Source organism: Microtus oregoni, unplaced genomic scaffold (assembly GCF_018167655.1).
Source record: "Microtus oregoni isolate MIOR12 unplaced genomic scaffold, Mior012 000002F_ref0000024, whole genome shotgun sequence".
Lineage (NCBI taxonomy): Eukaryota > Metazoa > Chordata > Mammalia > Rodentia > Cricetidae > Microtus > Microtus oregoni.
Genome location: NW_024543061.1, coordinates 28,887,046 through 28,910,899, shown reverse-complemented (window position 1 = coordinate 28,910,899; position 23,854 = coordinate 28,887,046). Strand labels below are relative to the sequence as shown.

Genomic DNA, 23,854 nt, shown 5'->3' with positions numbered 1-23,854 from the left:
TGGCCCAGTGTTCTTAGCCTATAGTTACCCCCGGTGATTTGTATACAATCAAATCAGTCTGACCAAGTAACCACTTGTTGTGGGAGCAGCAGGTTGCATTCCTGCCACCCCAGCTCCTGGTCGCCCGGCTAGCTCAGTCGGTAGAGCATGAGACTCTTAATCTCAGGGTCGTGGGTTAGAGCCCCACTTTGGGCGCCATTATATTGTGGGAGCAGCGGGTTGCATTCCTGCCTCCCCAGCTCCTGGTCGCCTGGCTAGCTTATGCCCCGAAATAACAACACACAAACTGTATTCTTTTAAACACTGCTTGGCCCATTAACTCTAGCCCTTACAGGCTAATTCTCATATCCCGATCAACCCATCTCTAATAATCTGTGTAGCATCAGTCTTACTGGGAAAGATTCAGCATGTCAGACCTGGCAGCTTGCTTCATCGCATGTGCCCCCGAGAACTGAGCTATGGCGTCTATCTGAGGCGTCTTACCTCACTTCCTCTTCCTCCCAGCATTCTGTTCTGTTTACTCCTCCCACCTATGTTTTAACCTATGAGGCCAAGCAGTTTCTTTATTACTTAACCAATGACCTTCCTCCATCAGCCACTGGACCACTTCATGGTGGTTGGGATCATTATTGAAGTCACACATATACCGTTATTAGTCTCTTCACAAAGCCAGCAATTTGCTTCCTTGGTTTCCATATAATATATTTCTTTGATATCTGATTGTAATTTTTACAATATTTGGGCTTAATTTCTTTTTCTGAATTCAGATGGAAGTTTAGATGATTGGTATTTTATGAAATCATCTTTATGTAATTGCATAAAAAATGTACTGTAAACACCAAGCATGTCTCATGATTTTTTTGATTATCTATTTTCTTAATCTATATCTATTTATTTGTTCATTTGTTTATTTATTCTGCATGTATGTGTACATGCATGTGTGTGTGTGTGAGTGTGTGTGTATGTGTATGCACACATGGGAATGCACTTTATCGAGGTCAGAGGGCAACTTTTTGGAGTTGATTTTCTCCTTCCACCATGTGGGTTCTTGGAATTCAACTCAGGTCATCAGTCTTGGCCGCAGGTTATTTTATCCACTGAGCCATCTTGCCTGCTCTGCTCCAGTGGCTTATAAAGTTTATTATTTTTATTTATTTATTTGTGTGTGTGTGTGTGTGTGTGTGTGTGTGAGAGAGAGAGAGAGAGAGAGAGAGAGAGAGAGAGAGAGAGAGAGAGAGAAAGAGAGAGAGAGAGAGTGGGGGATCAGAAGAGGACATCAGGTCTCTTATTGGTGGAGTTCCATGAAGATGTGTGCTGTGAGATAATGCTCTTGTACACTGCAAAGATTTGTCACTTGTATTGGTTTAATAAAATGCTGATTGGCCAGTTGCCAGGCAGGAAGTATAGGTGGGGAAACCAGACTAGGAGAATTCTGGGAAAAGGAAAGGCAGAGATGCAGTCACCAGACAGATGCAGAAGGAGCAAGATGAGAATGCCTTATTGAGAAAAGGTACCAAACCACATGGCTAAACACAGATAAGAATTATGGGTTAATTTAAGTTATAAGAGCTAGTTAATAATAAATCTGAACTAACAGGCCAAACAATTATAATTTATATAAGCCTCTGTGTTTCTTTGGGACTGAACAACTGTAAGACCAGTCAGTACAGAAACGTCCGTCTACAGATGGGTGCTAAAACCAGACTCAGGTCCTCTGGGAGAGCAGCAAGAACTCTTGATGGCTGAGCCATCTCTCCAGCACAGAACATATATTAGTTTTATTTCATGTGTATGGGTTTTGCCTGCAAGTATGTTTGTGCACGGTGACTTGGTAGCTGAGGAGGCCAGAAGAGGGCATTGGATCTCCTGGAACTGGAGTAGAGATTGTTGTGTGGGCACTGGAATAAAATCCAGGTCCTCTGGAAGAGCAACGAGTGCTCTTGACCTCTGAGCTCTCTCTCCAGCCTCTCAAAATATTTTTGTAATTTGTGTTTTTCCATATATTCTGGCTATTGGGTTCAACCTTAATTTAACTGATATAAGTGAGTATATTTTGTGTCATTTTCACTGTTGAGACTGGCTTCACAGGTCAGTCTCTTGGCTTTGGGGCATGCTCCAGTGTCTGTGAAAACAACGTGTGTCCTACAGTTACTTATCAACTGCTATGCATGTGTCTGATATGGCAGCTTGGTAATTTGTCAGGTTCCCTACATCCCTACATCTGCTTTTTTTCAAAAGCAGAGTCATAGTTTATTAAAATGGATTTTTAATACAGATTTAAGTAGGGGGCATTAGTGAGCACACAGGGAAAGAGCCAGACATACCCAAGTGTGGGCAAAAGCTTCTCAAGGCAGTTACCTAATTATTTATTTTTATTTTTTGTTTTTTCAAGACAGGTTTTCTCTGTGTAGCCTTGACTGTCCTAGAACTCACTCTGTAGACCAGACTGGCCTCAAACTCAGAGATCCACCTGCCTCTGCCTCCTGAGTGCTGGGATTAAAGGCATGTGCCACCGTGCCTGGTATTATTGCTATTTTTTTCAGTGCTAGAGGCTGAATTCAGGGCAGCATACATGCTAGGCAATTGCTCTATTGCTGAGCCATGCTCCCAGCCAATCTTTGAAATCCAGGTTTTGTTTTAGTTAGTTACTAGGAAAAGTCCCGATAAAATTCATTATAACTATGAGTTTATTTATCTATTTTTTGTTAGGTATCTCTCCTGGTTTTATTTTTAATATATACAAATTTAGAACTATCTTTTATCTTCTTGATGTGTTATTCATTGCACTGATAATTTAGAAGGCACCAGAGTGGAAACCGAGGCTCATGCTGTCATTTCTAAGGCTCACAGGGAACTGAGGTGTGGGCAGCCATTTTTGCTAGATCACACAATTGGAAGTAGATATGAAGTGTTGTTCATATTACTCACTGAAATTAAAAACAAAATGCACTTTACAAATTCAGTGCTATCTTATCTTCTTGATTTGTTCATTGTATAACTACTATAAGACACTTTTATCTTTGATTATATTTTTAGAAGTAAACATTAAACAAAATATACAAATCTGGGCTGGTGAGATGGCTCAGTGGGTAAAAAAAGCCTGATACTGAGTTCTGTCCTGGAGCCCAAGGTAAAAGGAGAGGATCAGCTCCCAGAAGCTGTCCTCTGACCTCCATACGTGTCCTCTGACCTCCATACGTGTCCTCTGACCTCCATACGTGTCCTCTGACCTCCATAGTGTCCTCTGACCTCCACACGTGTCCTCTGACCTCCACACGTGTCCTCTGACCTCCACATGTGTCCTCTGACCTCCACACATGTCCTCTGACCTCCATACGTGTCCTCTGACCTCCATAGTGTCCTCTGACCTCCACACGTGTCCTCTGACCTCCACACGTGTCCTATGACCTCCACACGTGTCCTCTGACCTCCACACGTGTCCTCTGACCTCCACACGTGTCCTCTGACCTCCACACGTGTCCTCTGACCTCCATACGTGTCCTCTGACCTCCATAGTGTCCTCTGACCTCCATACGTGTCCTCTGACCTCCACACGTGTCCTCTGACATCCATACGTGTTCTCTGACCTCCATACGTGTCCTCTGACCTCCACATGTGTCCTCTGACCTCCACACGTGTCCTCTGACCTCCACACGTGTCCTCTGACCTCCATACGTGTCCTCTGACCTCCATAGTGTCCTCTGACCTCCATACGTGTCCTCTGACCTCCATACGTGTGCTGTGGAATGCACGAGCCAGCAAACAGCCCCCACAATAACCAATCAATCATCACAAGACAACCCCTCCAACAGATCAGTTGTATAGCCCTGATCCCCTGATCACTATTAGCACCCCCAAAGTGTCACTCACCTGTCAATCACTGACTCGGATCCTAGCAGCACACAACTTTGTTCAGTGGAGCCACACACACAGGGTCACGTGCATATCTGACCTTTATCCCACAAATGTACGCTCTAGATTTCACATGTTTTCCCATATACATTTAGTTCTGGTGGGGTTTTCATTGCTTATATACCATGACAGATTTACCCTCTCTTCTACTGATTTATATTTAGATCGATTCCATTTGGTTTTTTTTTTTTTCTTTTCAGGGCTGGTGGGGTTATTGGTGATAAGGCTTCCAAGTACATCTTATGCAGATCCTGCTTGGGAGAGACCCGCATGTCAATTCCTTTTGGTTGTGTACCTAGAAGAAAACTTACTGGGTCATAAAGGAACATCCCAAAGTGGCTGTATCATTTTACAGCCTGAGATGCATGAGAGCCCCACAGACAGTTACACCCATCAGATCTATTAGTTTTGGCCAATCGAAGGATGTATGTTGGCATTGCATTTGTTGATGTGCTTTCACAGTAAAACATAAGTATAATAATATTTTAAGTATAATAAACAAAAAAATATAATAATACATTTAATATGTTATCAGATATTTTGGACATATTTTTATGATATAATTGTTCAAATTTACGCATTCCCTCTTTTTTGATAAATATAAATGCATTTTTCTTGCTGTTTGGAAATGCTTTCTTATTGTTAGTTGGGTGTGGGTTATTTATGTATTTTTCTTCTCAGTCTGTGGTGTGCCGTCTTCTTGTCTAGTGTCGCATTTTAAGAGGTTTAATAGTAACAGGTGCCAATTCCTTGACTCTAGATTTTTGGGAGGGGACGCTTTCCCTGGATTTATATAGTCTCACAACTGAATGCACCCTTTGCCTGGATCTGATATTCTAGACTGAAGATTTTTGTTTATTTGTTTGCTTGTTTTGTTTTTACCTCGGTTCTTCAAGACAGAGTTTCTCTGTGTAGCCCTGGATGTCCTGAAATTCTCTGTAGACCAGACTGGCCTCGAACTCAGAGATCTGCCTGCCTTTGCCTCCTGAGTGCTGGAACTAACTACATGCGCCACCACCGCCCAGCTAGACTGAAGCGTTTAGATGTCCTATTTACAGTGCTTCTCCTGTGGAGTGTGATGTCAGTATGGCATGGCTTCTTTTACAGATGGCCACTGTTTCCTTCTGAATGTTTAAAACCTTTATTTCATTTTTTATGTCGCTTTTACAGGGGAAACCTTAACATTTGTTAACATGGATAAGGTACCAATGACAGACCAAGGAAATGATTCTATAAGCATAACTGGATGGACCCATGGGTTTGCTGGAGTTACTTACAGGGCATGGCTGACGGCTGCTCTACTGCCCAGGCCTGGGTGAGCACTCACAGAATTGCAGTCCTGCAGGTTCCCTGCAGTTCCCTGCACTGCTTGCAGGCCGCTGGCAGTCGGCTACCTTGTTAGGGTTTCTAATACTGTGAAGAGACACCATGACCACAGCAAACCTTATAAATAAAAGGTTTAAGGGGGCTGGCTCACAATTTCAGGGGCTTAGTCCATTATCCTCTTGGTGAGAAACATAGCAGTGTGCAGGCAAACATGATTCTGGAGAAGGAGCTGAGAGTCCGACATCTTTATCCGTAGGTTACAGGAAGTAAACTGAGACACTTCCTCCAACCATGCCATACTATTCCAACAATGCTCCGTCTCCTAATGTGCTACTCCCTGAGTCTATCAGGACTGTTTCTATTCAGTCCACCACACCGGCCTCTTCTCCCCACAGTTACAACTGCTTACGTAATTGGGGTCAGGTCTTCTGAATCTAGTCACTTTCTTGAGTCTCCTCCTTCACTGGCAGATGCTTCAGTTCTGAGAAAGTGGCTGGAAGGCTGTCTTTGTTCTCTTTAACTTCACTAAGGACGGTGTGGACTCTATGATCTTTCTGATGTTCATCTCCTCAAGATGTATTACTTCTCCCCGTAGTTGGACACGCTGTTTCAGTGTGGCTGCTTTTCTCTCCCTCTCTCTATTCCAACTTTTCATGTATTTGTTTCCAGGGCTGCTTGCTGGGAGTACTGCACAAGCTGATTTTCTACTACATCCATTCAGAAGCTTTATTCCTCCTGCAATGTGTGTCATGTACTTATTTTTTTATTATTTCAAATATTTTTGTACCCAGTATTTTTCTTTATGTGTGTTTCTGTTACATATATTTTGACATCTTTGTTTCTTTTAAGATTTTTTTTTGTATCTACCTTAAAATCTAGCCCATGTCTCCCCATTTTCACCTCCAGATGCTCAGTGTAGGTTTTTTCTCTTGTGTTGCTATTTTGACTGTGAGTCAGATTCTTTCTCAGGTCTTAGGGAATACCAGGTACCCAGAGTACCTGGTGACCATGACTTGATTTTTTCACCAAGTGGCTTTTTTGGTTAGAATGTTGACTTTAGTGTAACGGAAATAGCACAGGCAGATCTGCCTGACAGGGCCATGACCCCCCTGCTCAGGGATGGGAGGAACAGGAAATTGGGGAACACAGATTTAACCTTCTAAGGATAAGAGGGAACAGAAAAATAATGAAATGTTCTGACGTATGGTCCATATGGGCTGTGACCAGATCCAGTGGCGCCTCTAAGCATGATCTTCTTGCTGTGTAATAACCCTTGATATGCCTTGGCTCTGTTGCTCAAAACCACAGTAACTGTATCTTGACTGCATGGGTGCCTTCCTTGTGCATGTGTGTGTGTGTGTGCAACAATTGCAACCCTTCTTCTGATTGTTTCATGCTCCTCCTCAAGACTCTAGCCAAGCCATCAGTTTATGTTTAGGTAACCATCTGGATATTGAATATTTTTTTTAAGTGAAAGGTAGTTATTTTTCTAAATTCAGGAGGCAAATAAAGGGCAAGGTAACAATGTGGAGTGGCGCCTCTTCTTCAGGTCCCAGCCACGTTATTTTCCATTTTATCTTTTATTTCTGTTGCTCAGCCAATCTCATCTCTTTTTTTCTATCTCCTTTTCATGTTTTTTTTTTTCTTGGTGTTCCTACTGATTTAACTCAGGGCCTCACACATACGAGGCAATGACGGTACCACTGAGCTATATACCCAGACCTTGTTTTGTTTTTGCTTTAGATAGGGTATCTATGTAACTCAGGCTGGCCTTGAATTCACAATCCTCCTGTCTTAGCCTTTCAAGTGATGACTTTTTTTTTATTGAGAAAAGGAGAAAAAGAAAAAAAAAACAAGTTTCCACCTCCTCCCAGCCTCCCATTTCCCTCCCCCTCCTCCCACCCTTCTCCCTCTCCCCCAACTCCTTTCCCCCTCCCTCTCCAGTCCAAAGAGCAGTCAGGGTTTTCTGCCCTGTGGTAAGTCCTAGGTCCTCCCCCCTCTGTCCATATCTAGGAAGGTGAACATCCAAACTGGCTAGGCTCCCACAAAGCCAGCACATTAAGCAGGATCAAAACCCCGTGCCATTGTCCTTTGCTTCTCATCAGCCCTCATTGTTCGCCATGTTCAGAGAGTCCGGTTTTATCCCATGCTTTTTCAGTCACAGTCCAGCTGGCCTTGGTGAGCTCCCACTAGATCAGCCCCACTGTCTCAGTGGGTGGGTGCACCCCTCGTGGTCCCGACTTCTTTGCTCATGTTCTCCCTCCTTCTGCTCCTCATTGGGACCTTGGGAGCTCAGTCCAGTGCTCCAGTGTGGGTCTCTGTCTCTATCTCCATCCATCACCAGATGAAGGTTCTATGATGATATGCAAGATATTCGTCATTATTGCTCTAGGATAGGGTCATTTCAGGTTCCCTATCCTCAGCTGCCCCAGGAACTAACTGGGGACCTCGGCTTGGGCACCTAGGAGCCCCTCTAGGGTCAGGTCTATTGCCAACCCTAAAGTGGCTCCCTTTCAAGTGATGACTTTGCAGTTACTTTGCTTTTATTCCCCTAGGAAATCCACAAGCAAAGTCCCCTTACTTCTTTAGCATCCTTTCTGAGGAGGGAACAGTCCTCATTTCCTTACTAGGCCTGCTGGAGAATCCCCTACCCCCTGCTACCTCATGTAATATAGCGCTGAAAGTCAGCCATGGCTATGGTACCCATCCCTGCTGCCTTTGGACATGGCGTCCCCTATACACACCACGAAAGTGTCTCACTCTCTCCTCACTATTTGAACTGTACATTTTATTCTTTGCCACTAGGTAGATGGAAGAATAGTGGCTTGCTGTATGATGTAGTTAGTGTCCTTGGGAAGCCTCAAGATTTCACTCCTTCGAATTCCATTTTGGATAGTGACATCCTGGATTAGATGGCCTTTTGTCATGGCTGTGTGATTATAAACTCTATTGGTATTCAAGAATTTTTTAAAATCAGTTTTTACACCATGGCTCTGTGTCAGAGAACATCTACTGCACACAGGAAAGGCCCGGTGTAGGTAACAATTGCCACCCTCTCTTCAGAAAAATATCGCAGAAGCCTACCAGCTCACCAAAAAGCCTCTGAAGTCAATGGTGAAGACAATTAGAATTGCCATTCCTGAGAACAAAGCTGTCCACAACTACAGTATCCAGACCCTGAACTCCACAGAGCTTGCAAAGAAGGAGATGTTCAAAGAGATGGCCAAGGTGAGTGGCAAGGCAGCTGACACCCTCTCAGCGACTGTTCTACTGCTGAGGAGAGACACCATGACCAAGGCAACTCTTAGAAAAGAAAGCAGTTAACTGGGGGTGAGAGTTAGTCCATGATCACCATGGTGAGGGGAGAAGGCAGACGTGGTGCTGGAGCAGTAGCTGAGAGCTTTACATCCTGATCCCCAGGCAGCCTCAGGCAGAGGGAAAGAGTCATTGAGCTTGGTGTAGTCTTCTGAAACCTCTAAGTACAACTCCCAGTGGCACACCTCCTCCAACAAGGCCACACCTCCTAATCCTTCCTAAACAGTTTCACTCCCTGACGGCTAAACATTCAAATATCTGAGCCTATGGGAACCATTTTCATTCAAACCACCACACATAGGAGCTTTTCTTTCTCTGGCCAAGAGTAATCGGGGGCCTTGGGTGAAGGGACATCTAGGGACAGGGGGCAAGGGATCAGCGGATGGGAGAAGAGTGTGACTTCACTGTGCTCTAGAGAGCCAGAGGCACTCAGTACATGCTCAGATACATTTGGTTGAAAACAGTGCAGAAGCTGTTCTTCTGGGGAGCACTGTGTTGCTATGGAGACATCTGTTAGCCCTAAGAAAAATCCTTGGTTTAGGCTTTTAGCATCCATTACACGTAGAAAATGGATTTCTCTGTCAAAGGAGGCAATGATGTGACGCTCGTAGGGCTGTCTTAATGTTTAGTTACTGTGAGTGCATTATAGCTTCAGGATCCGGTGTCCCCAGATGCTTCTGATACCTGCGTGGAACCCTGAGGGTGACTCGGCCTTATCCAATACTGTTCTTAGCAGATGTGTGTCTCCGCACTTCTAGGAGCCAAGGAAGAGATTCACATATTCCCAGAGATACTTCTCAGCAATGGTGGAGCCTCGGGACCCAAAGGAAGAGGAGAAGAAAGCCCAGAAGAAGTCCCGCCAGGCCTGGCTCACAGCTGGTGGGTTCCAAGTGTGGGGTCTTCAGAGCACCACTGGAAGCTTCCAGCAGGACCTTAGACTGCCACCCATCAGAAAGATAAATGAGGTCTTCAGGAAGGAGTAGGGCCTCATGTGGGGGGTTCTGAGGAATGGCCTCCCATCTCACTCACTCACTGCTCTTATTATTTAGGAATGGCAAGAAAACGCTCTGTTCGCTAACGTGCTGAAGCCCGTGCTGGATCGGGATAGGTGGAGCTGGAGCCAGCGACACGTGGACATTGACCTGTACAAGAAGCCACCACTTTACCTTGAACTGCCCCCTCTTCCAGCTCCGAAGTCTGCAACTGGTAAGATAGCTCCTCCCTGAGCCACGCCTCCGGGTACTTCAGAACGCTGGCCGTCTTGGCTCTCTAGCACCATCTGCTGGTTTTGCATCACAGCAGTACATTCTAGGTTAGGAAAGCAGGGTTCAGGATGGGGCTGGTATAGAGCCTGATGTGGGGCTGGAACTCAGGATCCCTGGCCTCTGGGCTGGGTGTGGGTGCTGGTTGCATGCTTTTAGACAAGTCTCTTTGTTTTGGGCTGGTTTCTGGGCTCTAAAATGGGAGATTGGAAGGCACTTAGTGGCTTTTGGAGCTTTTCAGCCTTCCCAGCTGAGCTCCTCTGGTCTGTTTGCCTGTGAAGACAAGAAGTTCAGGTTAGGACTTAGCTACTCCCATCAAGTTCAAGAAAAACTTGACTATACAGAGGAGGACCAAACTAGTGGCTAGGCCTCTGAAATCCAGATGGATGAGTGGACTGCCCGGTGCAACAGCCCATACAAGCCCACACATCCCACGGGGCTGCTGAGAACAGGGGTCTCTTGACCTTTCTCAAGTTCCCTTCTGGAGAGTATTTTTCCATGCAGCTTCTTGTTCCTGGTTCTATAAAGATGTGTACTGTCTGCTTATACAAAGTCCCCCCTTTGTTAATTTTTAGTCAACTAACTAATATCTGGGAAATTATTTTCCAAGCCACAGCCCTGTCAGGGTGCTCAGGTCTCACAGTGTCAACCTCCCTGTGTCCATTCCAAGAATCCAAGGTAAGACGGGTGTTGGTGGCACACACCTTTAATCCCAGCACTCAGGAGGCAGAGGCAGGCGAATCTCTGTGAGTTCGAGGCCAGCCTGGTCTACAAGAGCTAGATCCAAAGCTACAGAGAAACCCTGTCTCAAAAAACCAGAAAAAAATAATCCAAGGGTAAGCAGAGAAATAGAGTTTCATCTCCTTTGCTCCCAAGAGCCCCAAACCAGGCAGAAACTTAAAATCGGGCAATCAAAGAATACTAGGACTCTGAGTGACCTGCGTATCAGCAGAGAAGAACCTGGAGAAGACCAGCTTGCCAGTGACACAAGACCATGAAGGACAATCCTTGCAGAGAAACGAGAAGCCTATATGAGACTAGGCACACACAATCCAAGATGGTGCTGTTTCCCCCTGACGGGGAAGCATTACAGATGAGAACCACTGTTGTGAGCATCGGGGCTGGAGGGAGTGCACCATCCACGGGCTCTAGGGCCTCATCTCCCATAGCGAGACCAAAGGGCCCAGAAACCATCAACAGGGGGTGGGGGTGGGTTTAGGGTCATGTGTGAAAGGCTGGTTCAGAGGAGTAACAGGACCGGAACATGAAGTCTAAAAGGGACACAATTTTTGATCTTTTATATTCTTTTGTTGATAAGTGGTTCTGACACAGTTGTAAGTGCATTTTGTTTGGAATTCCAGTGAGTAATATGGACACCGCTATACAGCTATTTCTGATTTTGTGCTCTAGTAGAAATGACTGCCCCTGCCTCAGTTCCCTGTGAGCCTTAAATGACAGTATGATAGCTGTAGGGCCTTAGGTCAAACCTAGCTGTGGCTTCTTGAGGGAGGAGGAAGCCCTTGAGTACCTGCAAGTGAGAGGAGGTCTGCTGAGTGGTTCCAAGTTCTCCACTTCATCTTTCTGTTTTTAGTCAGGGTTTCACATTGCCTAGGCTGGCCTTGAACTTGCTGTGTAGCTGAGGCTGACTTTGTACACCTGATCCTCATGCCTCTACCTCTCGAGTGCAGGGATTACAGGCATGGGCCAATCCCTGGCTGCTTTGTGCAAAGGCTGATGTTACCATGGCCTCTGACAGAGTACAGGGACACATCCTTCACGCTGTCCTTTCTAGAGGAAGACACAGATGAGGGTGTGCTTCCAATGGACCATCTAGGACAAGTTTTTTCTTCAAGGAAAGAAACAGGTGTGATCTTTCTGCACTGCAATCATACTCATGGACTGAAGGGGGCGTGTTTTCAACAGTCCCCCGACCCCCATCCCAGCAAGCAGCCTCCAAGTGAACTCTCCTCGAAACCCCAAGATCTTATGAAAGAAGAGGGGGGAAAGCCCTGAACAGTAATTGGACCCTGGAGAGAGAAGCCATTTTGTTATCACTTGTGGCATGACAGAGTCCCCTAGGCCATGTTGTACCTTATCTGGATTCCAGAGTAGCGGCAAACCACGTTTTTCTCTTCTCAGTCGGGCCTGGTACCCTCCCCATTATTACTGACAATAGGGCAGAGCCATGCCAGCCACTAAGTCAAGCAGACCCTGGATACACTTTTTAAAATACAGCCAGGGGCTATGGATGAGGAAGAACACTCCAGATAGAGATGTGGTCCCAAAGTCCCATATTCCCCTTGGACAAGACCTGTACCTTCTGCAGAAAGTAGCAAGTTCACATAAACTGAAGTTCAGGGGTTAATGAAAAGGCGAAGGGCCCATCTTCTACCTTAGTGGCCTCTGCTGGGCAGACATCAGCAGGGTCTACAGAGGGGATTTCCATCTGTAGCAGTGGTTCTCAACATGTGGGTCACAACCCCCCAAACCATTGGAAAACACAGATATTTACATTACGATTCATAACGGTAGCAAAATTACAGTTAATGAAGTAGCAACAAAAATAATTTTATGGTTGGAGTCACCATGGCTGTGGTGTGCTAAACACGTCTGTGTTAAGGGTCGCAGCATTAGGAAGGTTGAAAACCACTGGTCTATAGAGGTGGGCTTGAGCTTCTTGGCCTCACTGTGTGGCCACGACTGCTCTCCTGGCAATGAGCTCTGGGAGCAGGTCTGGAGCAGCCTCCACAGGTCGTGCCTGGACTCGAGCTCTCTGCCCTCTAGTGTGCCACCTCACTCACACTTGTCTGGCTGGGACACAGAGAAGAGATTCTGGAAGCAGCCTTCCCTCTGGACACGGGCTGAGGTCAGAAAGGATGAGCACTGGGTACTCTGACGATGGCTTCTGAACACAGGGCACAGTTGCTGGGTCAGAGTGCTGGGCTCACAAGATACATAATACCCCGACAGAGCTTCCTTTGCCTCAAGGAACAAGTTGCTTAACATCTGTGAGGCATTTCCTACTCTGAGGTGGGCGCCTGTTGGCTCTTATGGGATGATCCGTGAAGAGCCTGCTACACCATAGGTGCTAGAGACTGCTTGGCCTCCTGGGCAGGGTGAGGAACATACAGACAAGCCATGGGTTTGCGTGATTGGTTCATGGGTCCGCCACTCACCCTGTCTTCTTTCAGGTAGGAGACAGAAGGCAAGCATCCAGTCTTCTGAACAGCGCCAATACAGTCAAGACCCAGAAAACACACCTAGTTCCCATGAAAGTCTCCCTGTGAATCTTCAAGACTTCATCTCTGTCAGTGACCATCAACCGGTACTACGGACCCTGTCACAGGTAGCCCCTACTTCCTGTGAATCTTTGATGGCAACACATCACCCGAGCTCTTCCTTTCCCAGCCGCTGGTTTCATTAAAGTGTAAATGAAGGAAGGACTCAACCCAGGCATCAACACCCTGTGCAAATGTACTCCGGTTCCAAGAGCAAGCTGTTCAGTGTGTCTGGTCTGTTTTTTCAGATGGGTCCATATGGGGCTCCCTGGTGATCATGGTTCCAGAGCCCAGAGTGGATGGAGCAACTGGCCTGGGATACATGGCTTTTAAGCCCTGTAAGTGGATGAGGACGTTGGTCACCCACTTCAGTACCACCCGTTTCTCCACAGTGATCTGGAGATGCTCAGAGCGGACACCTGCTCCCATCCGTGGCCCTCCCAGACCTACACCTTTGCTGTTTCAGTCACCCTGTGATCTTCAGCAGCTTGGGACCAAGGGCCCCTTTTCCTCGGTGTAGGGGAGTCTCATGTCAGTTGCCTCACGTTTCCCCTCCTTTATGTGGCAGTTGTCAAGGCAAGACTGAGACCCAGAAATCTGCCTAAAATCCGAGGCCATCACTCAGCTGGCTCAGTGCTACCTTCAGTAACAAGATCCCTATAGGCAGCCCCTCCTACATCTAGCTGCTGGGGTTCCTCTTTATTCCAGGGAGCGTTGCTCTACCAGTAGACGTTCACAGAAGCCTCAACCTGCAGGGCTCCCATGCAGGTGCTGCAGGTCAACTGCTCCAACCCATTGCGATCAAGGTTTCTGTTGTAGGTGGGCAGTGAAGGACGTTAGGCACAAATAGTCCCGTGGCTGTTGGTGGGCAGGTGCTGTGGGTACTGTTTCCCAGGCCAGCAGGTCACACTTATTTTCCAAAACGGAATAGCAACTTCTCAACAGTTTGGCAAAATTAATACACCTTCACTCCCAGCTTGCTCACACTGTCCTTACAGGACAGAAAACAGATCTCTCCTAGTTCACCCCCTTGACATGGCTGGGGCCCTAGGAAGACAGGGAAGAGATGGAGTGGGCACTAACGTGCTCTCCAACGGTCCCTGGTGAAGTCTAGAGGTTAGCCAACCCCCCCCTCCTGTAATAGAAATACCAGAAGGGAGTCCAAATGTGTGTGGCACGAGTGCTGTGCCTTCTCACCCCAAGATGGAGGTTTACAGACAAGATGGCCTCTCACTCCAGGCCTGTGATCCATCCTAGCAAGTCCCAAAGCCTCCAGGCTATGGTTTCTGGGGTCACTTTGCCTCCTTTAAGCTCACTGCAGGAAGTTCACAGTGCTGTGACTTAAGGCCTGGCAGCATGGAGCTCTGTCTTCGCCTGTGGGTGGGCACGTGGGTTCTTGTGTGTAGCATGCTTCTCTTGGCCTGTCGGGGAGCGACCAGCCGTGTGGGATATATGGGGCATATCTGTATCAGGGAGCGACCAGCCGTGTGGGATATATGGGGCATATCTGTATCAGGGAGCGACCAGCCGTGTGGGATATATGGGGCATATCTGTATCAGGGAGCGACCAGCCGTGTGGGATATATGGGGCATATCTGTATCAGGGAGCGACCAGCCGTGTGGGATATATGGGGCATATCTGGAACAAAAAGCAGTCAGTGAGGCCTTCCGCTGGGGAAGCAGCCTTGGGACAAAACCAGAGCACGAGGATGTCTGTCGTTCTATACCAGCTGCGCAGCTCACCCCCCTCCATGTTTAAGTCTCTGACAGCTGCATGCTCCATGACAATTGTTGAATCAGCCCATCTTGTTTCTAGTCCCCGCTCCTAACAGGCATGCCCTAAATGAAGCCATTTCATGCTTAAAATCTCCTGTGGCTTCCCAAAGTCCTGTGTCACTTGAGCTTTTGCTTAGTCCGGTTCTTTTCCGAACTGAACAGCCTCATTCACCTTTTGTGTCTCTGTTCTTACCCTGTTCTGCCAAATGGGCCAGTCCACAAGCAGGCCAGATGGACAAACCCAGAAAAGCTTCCTTACTCCGTTTTGACTTAGTGTTAACACATTGTGTGCAGTTGGGTGACTCACCAACTGCCAGTTAGGGTTAAGGGTTAAGGTCTGAATCATGGACAGGACTGGGATAAGAACAAGGGGTTATGGTGAGAATTCTAGTTAGATTTTTTTTGTCAACTTAAAGTTAGGTTCACCTAGGAAGAGGAAATTTCAATGGAGAAAATGCATCTATCAGATTGGCTCCCAAGCAAGTCTGTGGAGGTATTTTTTGATTAGTGATGTATGTGGCTTGCAAGCTGTGAGGACTAAACCAGAAAGCAGCGTTTTTTCATAGCCTCTTCATCAATTCCTGCCTTCATGTTCCTATATGGAGTTCTTGTCCTGACGTCCCTTCATGACGGCTACAAATACAAGCTGAGGCAAACCCTTTTGATGGCAAAAGTCACAAAATAACCCCACACTAGTTCATAATTATGAATAATAAAGGGTGTATTTAGGGGAGACTTACAGATCACTGTCCTAGACAACAGGCCTCTGGACAAACAGGGAACAGGAACAGAGTCTACCAGCTGGAAGCGAGAGTGACAAGCAAGAGAGCTTGTGCACGCTTTACAACTGCTTTTACAGTATAAGAGACCACGCCCAAGTGGGCTAGTATCTTAAAGGCTATTAGCTGAAGGAGCTAAACATACTCCCACAGCACCCTTTCCTGTCCAACTTGATTTTGGCCATGGTGTTTCATCAATAGAACAGAAATTGGTGCCAGGTTTGTGGGATGCTGTCGTGACAGACCTGACAGTGTTGTTTTGGGGAGAGCTGTAACTTTGGACTGGAAAAAGTGTTGGATGCTTAGAGTATAATGAGCTATTCTGGGAGAACTAGAGGGTAATCCTGAGAGCAGTGCAGATGATGGAGGTCTGACTTGTCAAGTTCACAGGGAAGCAAAGACTATCATGGCAGTTTATGTGCTATTGTGTATTAAGAATCAGTAGTTTATGGTCAATTGGAACTAAAGATCAGTTGTGATTAACGGGAGACCAGTAGCACCAAAGGCAAGCCTTTGCCTTGCTGGGATAATCAATAATGGTTACCTGGAGCTAAGATACTAGCAGTGAATAAGAAGAGACCAGCATCATTGAGGTCAAGTCTTCTGGGAGTATTCCCTCAGGATCAGCACATGGAAGCTGTGGTCCAGAGGGACCAAAGTTGCATCTCAAGCTGTTAGCTGATGTTGGTAATGTGTAAGAGTTACCCAGATAGTACCGGTTTTGAAGTCATGGAGGGATCACAGAGGCAGCTGAGGCTTGGTACTGTGAATGGCCAAGTGAGGCCACTGGGGAAAGTGTAGCTCAGTTGCAGCAAAGACCCCAGGAGTAAGTGATCATGCAGAGAAGCTGAAGTTTCAGGAGAGACCATTGGTGAAAGATTAGGGTTAAGATTAATGTTGGAGTTGCACAAGTACACACAGACACACACAGACACACACAGACACACACAGACACACACCTGCCTGTCAAACCAGTTTTCACAAAAATGCTGCACTGCTACAAACTGTCATTCCTCTGGCCCCAGAAGCTTCATTTCATCAAGACTCAGGAAGTCAGGTAGATTGACAATCAATATTCCTTCTTCCTTGGTATTAACTGACAAGTCTGCCCCACCAGGTCAAGAGAACACTCTTACAGTGTGAGGATGCATGCCACATTCATCTTTGCATACCACAGCATCTAGAGCCAATTTCTTGGGTGTTTTGTTTGGTTTGTTGTATAGCTAACCCTAACCCTACTTGTCTTAGTTAGGGTTTCCATTGCTGTGAGGAGCCACCATGACCACGGTAACTCTTATAAGGGAAAGTATTTCACTGAGGTGGTGGCTGACAGTTTCAGAGGCTTAGACCATTATCATCATGGCAGGGAGTGCAGCAGCTGGGAGTAAGGCAGGATGCAGGTGGGCGTGGTGCTGGAGAAGGAGATGAGAACTCTACGTCTTGATCCAAGACAACATCCACACAAGATGACCCTAAAGGAGTGGGGGTGGAGACCATCTACACAAGGTGCACGGAGCAGGCTCAACTGTGTGATACCTAACAAAGTCATTCTGAACCACTGGGCGTGGGTTGAGCATATGAGAACTCAAAGCCCGCCTCTAATGACACACTTCCTGCAACGAGACTACACCCACTCCAACAAAGCCACACCTCCTAATAGTGTAACTCTTTTTGGGGGCCGTTTTCTTTCAAACCGTCACACTGCTCCTTTAACACCCTAACACTAACTCCCCAAATCCTAACCACCACCCTAACTCCCTAACTCCTAAACCTCTAAACCTAACCCTAACCCTGTAACTCTCTTTTCTTTTTCCCAAGACAGGGTTTTTCTGTGTAGCCTTGGCTGTCCTGTAATTTGCTCTGTAGACCAGGCTGGTCCCAAACTCAGAGACCGGCCTGCATCTGCTTCCTGAGTGCTGGGATTAAAGGCATGCACCACCACTTCCCTTAGTTAACTCTAATTCATAAGCAGTAAATCCTAACCTTAATCCTAACATTAGCCTCTCACCCTAACCTTAAAACCTTATTTATTTATTTTGGTTTTTTGAGACAGGGTTTCTCTGTAGCTTTGGAGCCTGTCCTGGAACTAGCTCTTGTAGACCAGGCTGGTCTCAAACTCACAGAGATTTGCCTGCTTCTGACTCCTGAGTGCTGGGATTAAAGGCATGCAATACCACCTCCCAGCCCTAAAATCTTACTCTTTTAACCCTGTATTACCCTAACTCTTTTACCCCTAACCCAAGCCATGTCCTGGTCCTAACCCTCTAGCTCTAACTCTAAGCCCCTAACCCAGTCCTACACTCCTGCTTAGACCTCATTCCTAACCATGTTCCTAGCTCTCCAGTCTGAACAGAACATTCTCATAGTACATTTAGAAGAGAAGTAGATCCATCCAGGACCCTTTTCAAAGTCGTCACAGTGGCTTTATAGATTTCTTAATGGAAAGTGGTCTTTACAGTACAGGGGAGTCTTTGGGAACCCTGAATTATCTAATGGGTAGATAACTTGATTTCTTGTTTAGGCTCTAAACCAATAGGTAAAGATGAGAGAATGGAATAACAGACAATAAATTCTGAGTTACTTGAGAACTAACACAGCAAGATTTGTGTTGAGCTGGAGTTCACAGGGAAAACGTGAGTCTTTGTAAAGTTTTAATGACTGACCAGCGGTTTACAAATGATTGAAGAACTCAAAGGACAGGAAGGTTCATATAATCTCCAGTGCGCTCTGCTGTGGAGGAAGGAGGTGTTCTGGAATAGGAACCAACCAACTGTTCCTCTGACAGACTGGCCAAGTTTGCCTATGAATTAGAGCCGTACTGTTGCAATTTAAAAATGCCATGAAGAGAAGTCATGCCATACAACAAGGCTCTCGTAGGAGGTTTATTGGAAGAGGAGAGAAAAAGGGGCAGAGAAGAGACCAGTCCCTGGGGACAAGAATGGTGCAAGAGAAAGAGACAGAAAGAGAAGGAAAGAGAGGGAGAGGGAAAGAGAGAGGGAGAGAGAGAGAAAAGAGAGAGAGAGAGAGAGAGAGAGAGAGAGAGAGGAGGTAGCCAAGGCCCACCTTTTAAAAGGAGCACAGGAACTATTCTTAGTGACTGCAGCTGAAAATGAATCCTTTCAGGACCCTAAGGGCAGGTCGGTACAGAGGCCTAAATACCAACACATACATGGTGACCAGAGGCCTCATGTCAGATTACAGATTCACAGTTATACTATCAATGTGCAAAATACATCATATTTTGGTTCTCATAATTTTGCTGTAAACTGGAGTTGAGGGTGTCTTAATTCATAGCTACCCCCAAAAGCACGGGGGACAACAGTGGGTTAATATGGAAATAAAACAGTATAGTTAAGAAAGACTGTGGTAGTCTGAATGAAAATGGCCCCACGGACTCATAGAGAGAGGCGTTATTGGAGGTGAGGCCTTGTCGGAGGAACTGTATTATAGGGGGTGAGCTTTGAGGTTTCAGATGCTCAAGTCATTCTCTGTTCCTGCTGCCTGCTGATCCAGATGTAGAACTCTCGGCTCCTTCTCCTGCACCACATCTGCCTGCATGCCATCATGCTTCCCACCATGATGACAATGGACTAAACCTCTGAACTATAAAGCCAGCCCCAACTAAATGTTTTCTTTTATAAGACTTGCTGTGGTCATGGTGTCTCTTCACAGCAATAGAAATCCTAAGTAAGACCAAGGACCAAGGACCAAGTTTGTCCTAAGTGTGGGCAATTATCCCATCCATGAGTACTCTACTTCAAGGGAACTGAGGGAATATGGCCAACCTCTGAGTGTTTCACATATTTAGGAAACATAGAGGAACATTTAAAGGGGATGGGAGATGAACCTATACAAGGTGCCTCCACAAAAGATTGTCACATACCCTAACTCTAGCCTTAGCCATAAATACTGGCCCTATCCTCATCCAGTTCCATCCAGGCCACACAACTGTGAAGGTCACCAGTGTGCAAGGCTCTAACTGCAAGCTGGCTTGTGACAGTCTTCTGATGGGAGGAAATGAAAATCCTCCTGCTTCAGGGTGTAGCTATCATGCTGCTCAGAGCCAAGACTTTTCTCCAGGCCCTCAAGTTCGGAGGTTCTTGCTGGCAGCCAGGCTATAATTTGAGCAATCACAGGAAGCACACATGCATTCTGGGATTGGTAGTTTTTTTCATTTGCACATGAGTTTTGTGGACTACAAGGTTCAGAGTGCTTTGCCCTGGACTGGTGCTAGGAAGGTACAGGGTGGGGGTGTGGGGAGTTGGAGAGAAGAAGATGGCTTCAGACTGAAAAGGGATGTTCCAGTGTAAGTGCTGACTGGGATGGAGTTTGTGCGGCAAAAGCCTGGACAGAAGTGATCAAAGAAGAGACTTGGTGCTTGTTTGCTTTTGCATGGGCCTGCCCTGGGATTCTGTAAGTGGCAGCTGTGGGGCATCTTATGACCACAAATGATGTTCAGCCCCTTGTCATGTGAAATTCAAGTTGTAGCAACCATGTGTGACTCCACTGGGTCTGATAGCCAAAGAGTATTGTTGGAAGCCTGTTGTTCATCCTGGCTACCCAGACTCAAAATAACCACTCAGAAACTATATTATTTGAATCACTGTTTGACCAATAGCTCAAGCATACTTTTAGCTAGCTCTTATATCCTGAACTAACCCATCTCCATTCATCTGTGTATTGCCATGTGACTGTGGTTTATCGGGTAAAGTTTTGTCCAGTGTTTGTCTCTGGCAGTAACTACATGGCTTCTCACAACTCCACCTTCTTCCTCCCAGCATTCAGTTTAGTTTTCCCTGCCTAGCTCTACTCTGCCCTATCACAGGCCAAGGAAGCTTCTTTATGCATTAACTATTCATTAATCAATAAAAACAACTCATATACAGAAGGACTTCCCACACGACAAGATATGGGAACTGGCTGCAAGGCCACTATTAGAAATGTGTCCTAACCCATGCTTATGTAATTTAGAACTCTAAAATAATTCTAAAGCCATTTCTGACAACTCTGAGGCCTCTCGGCAGTAGTGCCCCACCTTCTAACAATTAGTCTTTGTGAATGTTCTTCAGAAATTGGGGCAAGATAACCTTTAAGATCTTGACTCAGTTCCTGATGTACATGCCAGGTGGGAGGCCTCCCGGAGACTTGCTTTGACTCAGCCTCTGGGAAAGGGGTCAAAGTGACCCTCAGATGTTCCCTCTTACCTGGCAACTGCTCTCCAGCCAATTATTGGTAATAGCCCTTTTGAATAAGCCAATCATAATAGTCAAAGAACAACCCCCAGACACCCCCTTGCTTCTGTGGCTTTTTCCTTTAAAAGTAGCCTGTACCAGCTATTCGGGGTCTTTCTGGTCTCTAATGCTGAAACACCCTGTCATGACAGAATTAATAAAATCCTCATGTTTTACATCAGCTATGGTGTGAGAGGTGGTCTCTTGGGGCGACTCCTCCTCGATGTTTGGACTCTAGGGTCCAACACTTCCAGGCATCCTGACTCCATGACAAGCCAGTGACGGTTTCCTGTAAAAATGTTCAGGTTTAGAACAGCACATTTCCCATCAGCTTTGGTTAATTCACATTTCTTTACAAGCCCAGGCTGTGCTATCTCCATTATCAACCCAACCAAATGTGGTTTATGTGGGCCCATAAGCTAAGAATGATTCTTCAATTTTGACATGTTAAGTGTAAATCTATTAGATTTCAGGGTGAGTACTTTTACACATTGGGTCAAGCCTAAGATAAGATGTAGATGCCCCTTTGTAGAAAAAGTTTGTCAACAAGGTGAGCTTATTCCATATGTTAATTCTTTGTATGCTCTAGCCTCTTATCCAGGGTTAGGTGAGCCCTTGTTTTTATAATGGCATTTCCAATATCAGTAGTTAATCCTTAAGTAGTGTGGGTGGTGAACCAGCTACTGACCCAAGACTTTATTTATTTATTTATTTATTTATTTTTGAGACAGGATTTCTCTGTGTAGCTTTGGTGCCTGTCCTGGAACTAGCTCTAGTTCAAGACCAGGCTGGCCTTGAACTCACAGAGATCCGCCTGCCTCTGCCTCCGGAATGCTGGGATTAAAGGCGTGAGCCACCTCCCGGCCCAAGGACACTTTATAATTTAATGCTTTGAAAACGTTGTGTTTTGAGCCTTTATTATTATCCTTCAGATGAGAAAGTTGGGCCATAAATTCATTATTAAAAATGATACGTATGCCTATGGCCACTAAACTATATTCTCTATCCTCTTTGGGAAGATTACAAATTGGAAAAATTTCAGATTTCACTGAGGAATTGTATATAATAGTTGTGTTGAGTTGGAGTTCCTAGGGGAAGATTAATAAAAAAGCCAAATGTTGTGCTTGTGAGTCTTTGGAAGGTTTTAAGGCTTGAACAACAAGTTCACCAATGAATAAAGGAAACCAAAGCTAGAAAGAGTCAATCTCCAGTGAAGCCTTGGCTATGTGGGAAGGAGATATTCTGGGATGGGAACCAACCAAGATGTTCCTCTGATAGGGTGACCAAGGTTGCCTGCAAGTAAGGGCCATACTGGCCAGGGACATCATGTTGAAGTACAGTCTAATTAGCACCCTATTAATACTTGGGGCTTTGGTGGATACAGAGTTTGAAAGGACTTTAATTCATAACTACCGAAAGTGTCAGGGACAGCGGCAACAGTGGACAAAACAGTACAGCAAAAAGAACCAAACAGATCCTAGGAGTGGTCAGTTATCCCAACAAACAGTATAGGGAGCATGTTTCTCCACTGTGGGAGAACATTCTAGGGGTGGGTGTATCATTGAGACACATCCTACACATCACCACTGGGGAGTTTTACCTGATAGTGCAAACTGTGAGGGCAGTCATTTGTGAGTGGCAGAAATGGGAACCCAGAAATCTTCCTCTCCCCAGTAAGGTGGGGAGTATCAAACCTCAAGAGTGCCATCGGCTGTGGCAGCTGCATAAAGTGCCAAGGAGTCAGCAAAGGTAAGGGTCTTCACTTCCTCACACCAGAAGACTGTCACAAGCCATCTTGCAGTGACAGCCTTGCACACTGGTAACCTTCACAGTCGTGTTCACTGGACTCTGCAGCTTCAACTCCCATAGATGAACTTCACATACATGGGTAAGTGGCCTGGATGAAGCTGGATGGGGACAGGGTCAGTGTCTACGGCTAGGGTTAGAGTTAGGGTATGTGACAATTGTTTCTGGAGGCACCTTGTATAGACTCATCTCCCATCCTCTTTACGTGGACTTCTATGTTTTGTAGATTTCAAGCCATTTCAAAAGCCCAGTATAGCCTGTGCAAAAGCCAGGAAACCCCTAGAGTGTTGAGGGCCTTGAGTATCAACCTCAGCACCCCCACAGGGTCCAGCTAAGATTCTCTTTGGCAGGCAAAAACTGGCTAGGGAAAGGGATCTGAGGGAAAGAACAAACTGACTGATTCGGGCACATTCCTCTTGCATGTTTTTTTATTCCCTGGGGGAAGGAAGGGAAGAACGGAAAAAGGGAAGAAGGGCCATTCTCCACAAAGCTCTCAGCTTATATAGGCACACAGACAAGTTGCAACTCCATAGACGGTAACAATATATCAACCATGCATTTCCACAGAGTCACAAAAAAATAGTGACTCTGACAAGGAGGTGCCTTATGTCTCAGAGGGGGCGTTATGTGAAGCTCCCCACCGGATATCGGGAGGATCAATTAAGAATGGGACTTTTCTTTTGACTTCAGCAGGGTACCCAAGTGAGAATTATTTCTGAAGCTAGTTTTAGTGACTCGGGCCTTTTTCCAGTGTGACAGTTAGTTTCCTGGGCTATGATTGTATGTTAATTGAACCAAGGTAAAGGATAAATACAGAATATTAATAGCTTGTTGGGTAGAATGAAGGGCCGGCAGATTACTCCATCCTGAGTCTGCTGTTAGAGCAGACATACTCCCTCCTGTTAATAAAGTTGAGGGGGCCTAGTTTCACGTAGATTTTGGCTGTGAGAAGAAAGGTTTGGCTGAGTGAATGCTTTCACACCAGGGCTTCACTGTGTGGGGGAAGGTTCTGGTTGCCCTACAGGAATAGTCAGGTTTATACACTGCTGGGAGACTATAGAAGGGAGAAATGTCATGATTTCACAGGATTACAGAACTGACAATGACTTATCCAGAAGATAGGGTTCCCTCAGTTCTGCCAGACAGGTTTCTCCATGTGGATGTCACAC

At 46.0% G+C, this 23,854-nt stretch overlaps 1 protein-coding gene across 1 annotated transcript in view; it reads left to right on the top strand.

Annotated features, from left to right (window-relative positions):
* The window catches only part of Cfap92 (cilia and flagella associated protein 92 (putative)), a 52,273-nt gene extending 39,034 nt beyond the window's left edge, over positions 1-13,239 (top strand). Inside the window, exons 12-15 of the mRNA XM_041644664.1 lie at positions 8,302-8,466; positions 9,312-9,518; positions 9,603-9,759; positions 13,007-13,239. Coding sequence (XP_041500598.1) covers positions 8,302-8,466; positions 9,312-9,518; positions 9,603-9,759; positions 13,007-13,239 — 762 coding nt within the window. The remainder of the gene's footprint in view (positions 1-8,301; positions 8,467-9,311; positions 9,519-9,602; positions 9,760-13,006) is intronic.
* The last annotated feature ends 10,615 nt before the right edge of the window (positions 13,240-23,854 follow it).